We start from the raw sequence: 13,048 nt of genomic DNA, 5'->3' as shown, positions 1-13,048 counted from the left end.
AAGCTGAGGCAGGAGGATCGCTTGAGCCCAGGAGTTTGAGGTTGCAGTGAGCTATGATGACACCATTATACTCCAGCTGGGGCAACAATGTGAGACTTTGTCTCAAAAAAAAAAAAAAGAGTGAAGATGAAGCTGGATGTAGCTCAGTTGATAAAGAAAGTTACTCAAGATTTTGAAAAAACAGGAAGAAGCACTATATTTAGAAATCTAGATGCTCAGTATGAAATGGCAAGACCACAAACCCACACACAAAGAGGAGTAGGATTGGGGTTTACATCTTCAATGTGAGAAATGGATGCAGTTTTAAAAAGATCATACTTTTGAAGTTTGGGACCTTACAGATTTCTTGTTCCAATGTCAGGTCCTTGTTCCAATGTCAGGTCCTTGTTCACCAAACAGCTAAGTGTTTAGCTTGTTTGAGTGTTGCACTGACTTTTTCCCTCTCAATTTTTTTATTATAGTAAAATTCATATAATGTAAGATTTACCATCTTAACTATTTTTAAGTGCATGATTCAGTGGAATTCAATACACTCATAATGTTGTGCAACCATCACCACCATCCATGTCCATAACTCTTTTCATCTCGTAAAACTTGTAAAACTCGGCCGGGCGTGGTGGCTCACGCCTGTAATCCTAGCACTCTGGGAGGCCGAGGTGGGCGGATCGTTTGAGCTCAGGAGTTCGAGACCAGCCTGAGCAAGAGCGAGACCCCACGTCTACTAAAAATAGAAAGAAATTATATGGACAGCTAAAAATATATATACAAAAAAATTAGCCGGGCATGGTGGCGCATGCCTGTAGTCCTAGCTACTCGGGAGGCTGAGACAGGAGGATCGCTTGAGCTCAGGAGTTTGAGGTTGCTGTGAGCTAGGCTGACGCCACGGCACTCACTCTAGCCTGGGCAACAGAGTGAGACTCTGTCTCAAAAAAAAAAAAAAAAAAAAAAAAAAAACTTGTAAAACTCTATATTCATTTGCCTTGACTTTAATGAATTAATTTTTATTTTTCTGAGACAGAGTCTCACTCTATCGCCCTGGGTAGAGTGCAGTGGCATCGTCATAGCTCACTGCAACCTCAAACTCCTGGGCTCAAGCAATTCTCCTGCCTTGGCCTCCTGAGTAGCTGGGACTACAGGCACTTGGCAGGACACCCGGCTAATTTTTGTATTTTTAGTAGAGAGGGGGTCTTGCTCTTGCTCAGGCTGGTCTTAAACTCCTGAACTCAAGTAATCATCCCGCCTTGGCTTCTCAGAGTGCTAGGATTACAGGTGTGAGCCACTGCATCTGGCCTAACTTTTTAACTTATGGAAAAATAAGATTTTTCCATACAGTGATACAGGGGTTAGTGTTGTAATCACATTAAACTGACTTCCATTAAACTTCAAAGGACTACAGAAAGATAATATTTTTTAGCTCATGAATTCTACTTTGCAAACATATAAAAACTGCAGGAAGGATAAAATCTCATGTGGATTTTTTGTTTCTGTTACCTTGTGTACTTTTGTATTTAACTTTATACAGTTACTTTCATCTCTTGAAACATGAAAGAAACATTACGTAGATGTTCTTTAGAAGATTTGGCCATTTGGTACATAATCCAGCACAAATAAGCTGGGTGGTGATGACAATAAAAATGGGTTTCTCACACAGACAGACAGAAAAGCAATGGCAAAACTATGGAGAACATTTATATACCTTGGGAGCTATAAGGAAAAAGATCAGCAGATGTAAAGTTAAGAAACCAATGGACGAGGAGAAAATATTTCAATAAACATTACAAAAAAAGGATTAATACCTATAAAGTTGGGAAAAAACTCAACACTAACAAATGATTAAAACAAATGAGCCATTAGACAAGTGGACAAATGCTGTAGTTAGACATTTCCAACTACCAATGGCCAGTAAACACAAAAATATATGTAGCCTCATTAATATTCAGGGAAGCTCTAGAGAAAACGATGAATTTCTATTTTTTTTACCCATCAAATTGACAAACATGAGAAGTCAGTGAGGTCATGGGGAAATAGGCACATTCTTATACTCCACTGGTAGGATTATCAAAGCCAAAGCCTTTTTTGGGAGGCAATTCGGCAAAATCTATCAATTTAAAAAGCACACACACTTATTAAAGCAGCAATTCCAATTTTAGGAGTCTATCCTAAGGAAATTAACATTTGTGCATATAGATGTACGTGAAAGGATGTTATTGCAGTATCATTTGCAACAGCAAGAAATTGGGTAAAACCTATTACAGATGCCCACAAGTAGGATGGATATTGAATCAAAGGTGATGATATATCCATATTATGGAAAATCATGCACCATTAAAAAGAATGTATAAACGTGGAAAAGGCTCCAAGACTTATTAAGTGATAAAAAAGCAAATTGTAGAACCATGTATGTAGTGTGATTACTCTCTATTTAAAAAATTAAGTGATATATATGACGTGTGTGTATACACCCATTAGAAGACTTACTAGTGGTTACGTCTATAAAGAGAAGTGGTCTATGAGACAGAACGGATGAATGCTACGGGGGAGGACTTTCCTATTCTACTTAATAAACTTACTGTTTGAATCTTTTACAGCAAGAACGTATTCATGTACTACTTGTGTTATTTTTAAAACCCAAAGCTAAATATTTAAAATTCCAGAAATAAGCTTAAATTTATACAGAAATTTAAGTTAAACTTGGAATAGCAAAATAATGGGAGATTGGATAATTTACAACTATTATTGGAGAAACTGGATAATGATATGGATAAAAAGTAACTCAGTTCCATATTTCAGCATATATCATCATAAATCTGATTTGTATACATTTTTAAAATTGGAAACAAATGGTTTAGTGACAGGAAGATATACTTAAGACTAATGAAGAAGTAGAGGAGATAATCATAAAGGGGATAGTTTCAACTATACTGAAATGCAAATAATGAACAGTATAAATTAACAAATTAAGAATTAAATGAAGGGTATGTAATGGTAAAGAAATATTTGTGAATATAACAATGAATAAAAGCTCAATATCCTTACTATCCTAAAAATTCAGAATAACCATATCAGGACCTTTTGTGAATAAAAACAATAAAATTTTAATGTTAAGATTTGAAAGAAGAAATGAATAAATTGAGGAAATGCTACTTTTAACTCACTTCTAATTATAAATCCAACAGGGACTTTTGGGACCTTTACAATTATTCAGGAATATACATATAGATGAACAAATGGCCATAAATATCAGAGAATATATTGGAAAAGAACTGCACCCAAGAGGTATAACTGGCCTTACTAGGTATGTGAACCTATATTAATACAACAATAAATAAAACAGCGTGAAACTAATGCACAAAGAAAAATGTAACTCAGTGGAACAAAATGAAGAATAAAAACTAAATTCAGCTATATGTTAAATGTTTATTCAACCAATGTTTAGTGAGTGATTACTACATGCTAGGCACATACCATCCTACTCTGGGGACCCCAGTCAACAAGTCATGCTCTCTCTCATCCAGCTTATATTCTGGGTGTGAGTGAGAAGAACAAGAAGGCAAATAAGCAAGATCTTTTCTGTTGTCCTAAGTGCCCTGAAGGAAGTTAAACAGGACCATGTGACAGGGAGTTACTTTAGACAGAGTGCCAGGAAAGTCTCTCTGATGATTAACATTTGAGCTGAGACTGAAAAGAAGTCCCTATTTGAAGAGCTGAAGAGTGAAGGAACCTAGAGGAGAGCATTCCTGTGGACAGAACAAGCGTAAAGGCCCTGAGGCAAAAGGTACCTGTGTTTGAAGAACAGCAAGGCAGGAGCGAGGGTGAGAGTTTCCACATTGCCACGGTGAGATCAGGGAGGCAAATTAGCCAGATCAGCACAGGCCTTATGGACCGTGATAGGGAGTTGGGGTTTTACTCAAAACTTTATATAACATACATTAAAGCCTCTTCAGCAAGGAGAGGTAAAAATGATTATTTATATTTAATATCATAGTTTAGAAAAAAATTAGTTTGGAAAAAATAAGTTCATTTTACAATAAACTCGAAATACACAGAGAATTACTTTTTCATTGCTTACAGGGCAAACCATTATTTTATGTGCAAATAAAGAAACAAATGCTGTAAATTATAACTGTAAGATGTCATCTATTCTAATACACTCCTGATTTTACAGTTAATAAAGTATGATAAAATGTACATCTTAGAATAGATGAAATATGACATTATAAACCAGGATCGAGACTTCACGGGACAAGTGGTTCAATTATATTACAGAAGGCTGACATGGAAAAGAACATTATAAACCCACACATGGAAAATGTAGGCATGATTAATATAAAATTCAGACATATGTGATGTACTTCTGAATAGAAATTTAAATGACATGTTTCAGTCCTTGGAGCTAGGAATGAATAAGCTCCAAGTACTGGAGGCATTATAAATTAACATAGTGGATCCATGACTCAAACCCAGGTTTTCTGATGCTAGATCTTGAGCTTTTTCTCTTATGCTATGCTAACTTTCAATGTCCAATCTGACTTAAGTGTTAAGAAAGCATTTAAAAATTATCTCAGATGTTCTCACGTATAAGTGGGAGCTATGCTATGGGTATGCAAGGGCATACAGAGTGGGACAATGGACAATGGAGACTCAGAAGGCGGGAGAGAGAGAAGGAAGTCAGGGAAGAAAAATCACCTACTGGGTGCAATGTACACTAAAAATCCAGACATCACCACTATACAATTCATCCATGTAACCAAAAGCTACTTGTGCTCCTAAATCTATCAGAATTAAAAAAAAAAAAAGAAGACCTAAAGAAAAATCTCAGAAATGAATCTTTTCTTAGACGTTTTCATCATTTGTTTATTCATACTTTTATGTATAAGTGCACATGATATTAATTTAATTATATTAATAATTTTCCAAATGTGAATGGGTATAAATACATGTATAAAATAAATAAAATTTAAAAGCTGCTATGCCCATGTAGAACAACACTTTATATCTATAAGAGTTTGGTGAATTAGAAACAAAAATATATATCCAAAATTTCCATTTATTTGTTCCTAGGTATATTAAATTAGCTTCTTTAACTTTATCTTAACAAAATAAATATAGTTCTAAGCATGTAAAGTTTACATTTTATAGCTAGAGAATTTTCTTTCCACAACTGTTGTTAACTACGTTTTCAATGTAAGGTTCTATCTGAGTACTTTCTATCTACAGGGCTTATTCAAGTCATTTTAAAAAGCCCACTTAAAATCTCATGGATAAAATGATGGAATTGTATCAAATGAATGGTTCCCAAGTGAGGGTTTTTACATATCTCAGTTTCTATGAAGATAGGAAAACAATCTTAAACAACTTCTAATTTTCAAAGAGCCTAACAAAATTCACGTTTACTTACATCGAGATTGCATAGACTTACTAAAACATCAAGTTTCTTTGTTTTAGGCTAGAGTTATAAGTGAAAATAAAAGGTAAAATTTTTTAAAATGTCATTTGATTTGATAGTTGAAAAAAAAAAGATGCAAAACATGAAAACCAAGGGCAGTGCAAAGGCTGGGTAGAAACCAATAAATCCAAAAGCTCTGAGAGAACAGCTCAGGAGCTTTCCCAGAGCACCATCTGGTGGACATCTGGCAACTTTCACCAATATCAATAAGGAGACAGACAAAGGCATCCATAGGCTGGTTACTCAAAAATTCTGTGCTGACTCTCCAAAGTTGCTGCCATCATTAGCTGACTACACATACCTGGATGAGGTCCAAGATCCCAAGTTCACTCTCTGACGAATCCACACAAAATACAAAGTAGAGGGTAGCGTAGTGTCGGTAAATCAGTTTGTAGTCAGAGCCACCAATCAAACTGTGGAAGATGGGAAACATTTAAATGCTTATATCTTGGACTTATTTTATTTTTTAAGAGACAGTCTCACTATGTCACCCAGGCTGGAGTGCAGTGGCATGATCATAGCTTATTGCAACTTCAAACCCCAGGGCTCAAGGAATCCTCCTACCTCAGCTTCCCAAGTAGCCAGGACTATACAACCACAAGCCACCATGTCTAGCTAATTTTTTAATTTTTTTTTGTTAAAGATGAGGTCTCGCTATGTTGCCCAGGCTGGTCTCCAACTCCTGGCCTCAAGCAATCCTTCTGCCTCAGCCTCCCAAAGTGCTAGGAGTATAGGTGTGAGCCACCACACCTGGCCATAAATGCCTGTATCTTAATTAAACACATCAAAGAGAAACCTTATGCCAAAAAATGAAAAAGGGCCCAATAGAAAGGGGAAAGCCAAACGCTAGAGGCAGGCCATTTCTACCAGGTGAATGGCAACCAAGTTTGGCATAGGCACCTAAAGCCACTTTACCTCACCTTTTCTCCTGCCTATCCTCCCAAGGGCCAACATCTAAATGAGTAATATCTGAAGCACAATAATTCAACAGCTTCTCACAGAGAATCAGGTCTCACCCTGAGCAGATCATGCTAAAACCAGTTCAACTTGAATCAGGTACCCACTTGACACTGCCAGAAGAAGCAACAATGATGAAGGCCACCCAAATGTGGGTATATGGGGAGAAAACTGAAGCTAACAGTTTACCTTCCACCCTCCAAGAAGTTACAAATGTTGTCATCTCGCTTGAGAACTAGATGGAAAGTCTCTCGAACAATCTGCTGTTGAATTTCTTCTGGCTATGGAACAAAAAAAAAAAAAAAGTCAATCAGTGGGCAAGTCTGAAAAACTACATCCCATCAAAGGGAGGGAGAGAAGCGTTTCCAAGCTGGGAACAATGTGAACATTTAGTGCTAATTTCCAGAAAAGATAAAAATGATGAGTAGAGAAAAAATAGTGAATCTATGAAACATGAACAAGGCTCTGCTATAGGAATTAAGATAGGGTATATTTACTTAGATATCTAGGTCACTAACCATTACTGTCCTATAGGTAAGCTGATATTTAAACAAGGAAAGGAGAATCGATAAACTCTCATACAAAGTCAAAGAATAATTAGAAGGCCTGATCCTGAAATATTTTGTTTTCCCCTGGAAAACATCTATGCCAGGTAAATAACAAATCTCAACAGGTCTAACACTATAAGAAGGTCAAGATGTAATCATGTATATATTTTTAAAAACTGAATCTGCAATCTTTTGTACTGGTAATGTAGATACTAATACATTTAAGATGCTGTGTTACCAACAAAATATTATTGGGAAAGATAGAAAAACTTCTATTTACAGATTAGAACTTGGAAAAATCTCAGAGCTACAAATAAAATTTCTTTTCTCACTTACTATACACATAAGAAAGGTCAAGCCTGATGAATCACTTGAAAACTCACATTTGATTTCTACTTATACATGTGAGTTTCATAGTAAGTCTGGTAAAAATTGATGATGGGAGAGAAAAAACAGTCATTAAGACAAAAAGTAGTTAAAAGCTCTAGACCAATGCTTCTCAAACCTTAATGTGCAATGAATCAGTTGGGAATGTTGTTAAAATGCAGATTCTGATTTAATAGGACTGGATTAAGTCCTGAGCTTGCAGTTCTAACAAGCTCCCAGGTGATACCAACCCTGCTGGTCTAGGGACCACACTTGGAGTAACAAAGCATACGAAAACCTTCAGATTGGACTGCCCTAAGAGACAGAAAATAGATTCAAGTAATTTTTATTCTTTTTTTTCTAAAGCACTGGATTTACGTTTGCAATGGTTAGTTATGTAAAAGAAATAGAGAGAAGGAAAATGTCATTGTGGGGAAACTACTTTGAACCAACATGGGTAAGGAATGGCTCTCAGCACTGAATACATGAATGGAAACGTGCTAATCACCGGTCACTATAAACTTGAGGAAATCAATCGCTATTTTCCCAGTTTCCATTTAAAGAACACACGAAGCTCACAGATGCCAGGATGTTGTAAAGGATTAACTGTAAGGTGAAATACAAAACATGCTAAGCATCAGCACTTTTTTAAACCGACAAAAACAGCTTTAGAATTAACGCTTTTTATCTGACGCTAGGGGGAAGCGGCAGCAGTGGTATGAAATGGTGAGGCTACCTACTTTCCAGCTCAGTAAAAAGGTAAGCTGCCCATTGCTTACATGCCTCAGCGATTTTAATAAACCTTCCTATCTTTTTAATATTCTGCAGTTTTCAAGGTACTTTCACTCATGAACTCATGAGGGTCTTATAAAAATCCTGTGATCTCCAAAGATATATAATAAGCACATGAAAAGATGCGCAACATCATTAGTCACTATGGAAATAGAAGGCAAAACAACAAGATACCACTAATACGCATTTCATCAAAAAGACAGATAACAAATGTTAGTGGGGATGGGAAGAAACTGGAACCCTTTTACATTGCTGAAATGTGCAGAAATGTAAAATGGTGCAGCCACTTGGAGAACAGTTTGGCAGTTCCTCAAAATGTTCACCACAGAATTACCATATAATCCAGCAATTCTACTCCTAGGTATATAACAAGAGAAATGAAAAAATATGTCCACACAAAAACCTGCACAAGAATGTTTGTAGCAGCATTACTCAGAAACGCCAAAAAGGCTGGCATGCCGGCTCACACCTGTTATCTCAGCTACTTGAGAGACTGAGACGGGAGGATGGCTTGAGTCCAGGAGTTTGAGGCAGCAGTGAGCTATGACTGGGCCACTGCACTCCAGCCTGGGTGACAGAGTAACACTCTGTCTCAAAAAAAAAAAAAAAAAAAAAAAAGCTCCAAAGAGTAGAAACAGTAACCGACGAATAGACAATCAAAACGTGGTATATCCATATTATTCGGCAATAAAAAAGAATGATACATGTTACAACATGGATAAATCTTGAAAACATTATCCTAAGTGAAAGATGGATACAAAAGACAGCGTATTTTATGATTCTATCTATATGCAATGCCCAGAATAGGCAAATTTAGAGACAGAAAGTAGCTAAATGGTTGCCTAGGGTTGGGAGTGTTAGTGGAGAAATAGGGAGTGATTGCTAGTGGATAGAGGTTTCTTTTGAGTGATGAAATGTTCTAAAATTGGTTGTGGTGATGGCTGCATATCTCTGAGAACATATAAAAAAAACCACTGAATTGTACATTTTAAAGAGGTGAACTGTATGGTATGTGACCTGTATCTCAATAACCATATTAGAAAAACCTGCAGGGGGGGGATTCACACACACACCCAAACGCAAATATGTATTCAATAAAATGTAATCAAGCTTTAAAAATCCTATGAAGGGGTAAATTTACTTTTTCATTTCCATTTGACAAAAGAGGGAATAAAAGTCTGAAAAAGGTTTATTAACTTGTCAATAGACACAAGAGTAGAAAAGGTGAAGCTGAGGCCGGAATGTTTATAATTTTTCTGACTCTTTCCCCTCTTCAGCTTCACTAGTCCCCCGAGGAACATTTTGAAACCTACCCACGAAGAAATAAAATCTTAGGAGGCAGGAGGCAAATAATGATGTTTGTGTTTTACTAGAGGAAGGTTTTTGGAAAATTCAAATCCACAAGATCATTCACTTATTGAGCTCCCACGCGGCAGCATTTATAAGTTCTCATCACTTTCCCACTTTTATTAAACTTTCTTCAACCCTACATAGTGAAGGGTATCCAATCCCGGGAATGTTCCATCCAACAATGAAACAAAATAATTCCGAAAAAGAATTTTTCCAGATCCTCTGGCTAAAACAAAAACTTTAACCTGAATGTTTCTTCCTCCTCACAAAACTTCCGTCAACAGCCAAAAAGATTAATGACAGTGGCTTCAATCATTCCATTTCTCAACGAGGCACACTCCCCACCGTCACCTATACCTGGTGCCCCGAGACCAAAGGGAAAATGTCACAAAATGGCACAGAAATGCTGGGGTCCAGAAAGGGTTCTGGGACAGCGGGGGCACCGGCCCGCGCCCAGGGAAAGTGGTTAAGCAAGGTGAGGGTCATGCACCGTGCAGGAGCCCGAGGTGATATGCGAATGGTGCCCGCGCGCGCAGAGGGCCAAGGGGCAGGGAAGCGGGCGCGGGCGGCCTGAAGGGGCATGGCGAAGCCGGGCCGCACTCACGAAATGCTGGTAGAAGCGGACCAGCCGCGGCTTCCCATGATTGTTGAAAACCAGAATCGCCTGAATCATCTTGGCCGGCCACGCTTCGCTCAGCACCAGCAGCTCCCAGAAAGCATCTTCTTCCGCCACAACACGGGCATTTCCGGTTGGTGCGCGGCTAAGAGCGGCACCTAGAAACTTGGTCCCGGCGTCCAGGAGCCCCAGCACAAAAGGGTCCGGCCTTGCAGGAGAAGGCAGCGAGCTCGTCGGGGGAGGGTAGGCGGGGACGCAAAGAAGGGCCGGCACCTGGGCCAGTCGGTGGCCGGTGAGAGCCTGGCCAGGATGCGAACCCAACGGCCCAGGATCCTGGGCCCGGGACAAAGCCGAGCACATCGGAAAGGCAGATGCAGAAGCTGACACTTGACCAGCAGCGGAGCTGCCAAGTCGGAGAAGAGGCAGCGGGAGCCTGCCTTTCTCCCCTTCCACACCCAAACTTGCAGGCCTGCCTTCTCCCCAGCGTTTGCAGAACGTTCCGCGGTGTGGAGACGCCGGTTAATTTAGCCATTCCTCGGTTAAGGAATATTTAGTTCATTTTTATTTTTCAGTATTACAGACAATGCTGCAGTGAGTTATATAGCTGTCTCCTCTTGCAAGTGTGCCGTTTCTCCATGGTAGCTGGTGAATGGTGGTCAAGGGATCTTTAGTGCAATCCCATTTAAAAGGTACCGGCGATCCCAAATTGGCCAAGTTAATTGTTTTTGCTTTTTCTTTTAATGACCTAGTGTGGGTGAAGTAGAGCACGTCTGTACACTGCAGATGGAGCTGTACATAGAGCCGCAAATCTATCCAGAGGACTGTTTGACACTATGTATCAAAAGCCTTTAAAATATGTAACATTAGACCCAGCGTTTCCAGCTCTAGAATTTACAATAAAATGATTATGGGTGTGTGAAAAGATTTAGCCTCAGGAACATGCATCTCAGCAGTGTTATTAAAGGAGAAAAATGGGAAGCAAAGTAATTATTCCAAAATGAGAATTTGGAATGCATTGTTCTACATGCAGATGAGAAATATTAAACATGCTTGTATTTATTAAAAATCATGATGTGAAAGGTTTATGATATAGGGAGATGTTCATGACATATCTGTTAAGTGAAAAGATTACATAAGGTACAGAAACAGCCCACTTTGTACAAGACTGAAAGTAAATATGCCAAAATATGCATAATGGACCTGATGGAATGGTAGTGTCAGAGTGTCTGATCCCCACAGGGCAGTGGAACCACACGGCCCTCATTAAAATCCTGGCTCTGTCGACCCCCTGGGGATCCTGGGCGAGTTTCCTCATCTGTAGAACAGGTATAATAACGGTTTCCTTAACTGGAAAACTGGAAAATGATTCTACTTACCACAAAGTTAGTTGTTATAAACACAAAAGGAGTTACTATTTGTAAGCACGTGGAGCAGTGCATGGTACATAATTGAGAATTATGTAAGTGATTTAAAAGCATCTTTAAGTGGTAGGATTATTGATTTTTTTCTCAAATAAATCTTTTGTAGCCAGAGTTTTTAAATAAAAATCTAAAGGCAATTGTACGGAAACTTCACAAAATGTTTCAAATGTTGAGGAGGAATATCAAAGAATATTTTAAAACAGTAATGAAGAAGAGCTAGCCCTACCAACTATTAAAACCAGTATGATGGTTCAAATTGTAATTATAGGGAGACTTAGAATTATTATAATTTAGGCATAAAATAATTTTAGTATGTGATGTAGGAGTCATGTGGGAAGGAATTCAGTAAATAGGATAACTGGTTAGCAATTTGAAAATTAGCAGGTAAGTATAAAAAAACATGATAACCAAAATGGAAGAAAACAAAATTGAATATCTAACACCCGAAAAGAGAATATGTATTAGCTTAGAAGCAATGAAAATCACAAAAAGTCAACAGATACATTTTTATAAAGATTTTAGTTTTGTCTGTAAAAAGAATTTTTAAAATGGCAAAATTGGTGTTAAAATGTGGCAAATGGTTATATTAAAATATAAATAACTCTGATAAACCAAAAAGTAAGACCCCCCCCCAGTAGATAAAAGAGCAAAGTAACTGAGTAACAAAAGAGGAAATACACCTAGGAAATGAAAAACACTGTTTAAGCTCACTATCAATGGGGGGAAAGGCAAATTAAAATATATCAAAGTATTATTTTCACTTTCTCAAAGAACATTTTTAAAAAATGTTTTTATACCTGATTCTGACAAGGGTAGCATGAAAATGGTTCTCACCTACATTCCTGGTGAAATTATAGTTTAGAACAACCCTTTTGGGAAGCAATTTTGCAATATAACAAGAACTTTACAAAAGATTCATGGATTCCTAGTCATCTGACTCCTTGGAATCTGTTCCTAAAGAAATAACCCCAAAATATAGTGTGTGTGTGTAGGGAGTGGTTGACAGAACTATATCATTTTCAACATTTTTTGAAACATTAACTATATTAGCTAGTGATCAATTTCAATATCCAAAAATTGGGCCATGATAGAACTATTCGATGGTAGCCAATCTTAAAAAATAATGGTTATGAAGACTATGTAGCAACATGGAAAGTATGTAACATTAATTGAAAAAGTAATATAAAATTTTATATGTGGGCATAGTATTATAATGACTATGTATAGAAATTGCATATTAAAAAACCAAAACACTAAAAATTGTAAACATGACACTGAAATTATGAGTCTTTTTTTTCTCTTTAAAGATATTTTCAAAGTGCATTGCTATTTATGGAGATTAGTTTAATCCCTAAAAACTTCTTCCTCTATGAATGGAAGCTCAGAGGATTTGCTTGGGTCTATCTGAAGATATAAAATAACTGTCCATTTCCATCACTGGCCACAGGGATGAGAGGCAAACTGAATGTTGGAGGAAGAATAGAAATTCAGATGGACAGAAGAAAGGGACCTCCCAACTGGAGTCCCAGCTGAGCAATGGAGGGGGAAATGG

General features: G+C 37.6%; 1 protein-coding gene across 5 annotated transcripts in view; it reads right to left on the bottom strand.

The window, feature by feature from the left end:
- AP3S2 (adaptor related protein complex 3 subunit sigma 2) overlaps window positions 1-10,199 on the bottom strand; it is a 49,184-nt gene extending 38,985 nt beyond the window's left edge. For 3 of the 5 annotated variants that reach the window (XM_069466614.1, XM_069466613.1, XM_069466612.1), the window contains exons 1-3: window positions 10,064-10,181; window positions 6,593-6,684; window positions 5,748-5,859 (exon numbers count right to left, since the gene is read on the bottom strand). In XM_069466614.1, coding sequence (XP_069322715.1) covers window positions 5,748-5,859; window positions 6,593-6,684; window positions 10,064-10,132 — 273 coding nt within the window. In that variant the 5' untranslated portion in view covers window positions 10,133-10,181. Of the gene's footprint in view, window positions 1-5,747; window positions 5,860-6,592; window positions 6,685-10,063 lie in introns of all 5 variants that reach the window. The other 2 variants (XM_069466616.1, XM_069466615.1) reach the window with 2 other exon arrangements.
- Between the last annotated feature and the right edge of the window lie 2,849 nt (window positions 10,200-13,048).

The sequence above is a fragment of the Eulemur rufifrons genome, chromosome 3 (genome assembly GCF_041146395.1).
Source record: "Eulemur rufifrons isolate Redbay chromosome 3, OSU_ERuf_1, whole genome shotgun sequence".
Taxonomy (NCBI): domain Eukaryota; kingdom Metazoa; phylum Chordata; class Mammalia; order Primates; family Lemuridae; genus Eulemur; species Eulemur rufifrons.
Note: the sequence above shows the minus strand (reverse complement) of the source record. Positions and strands in the feature narration are given on the sequence as shown.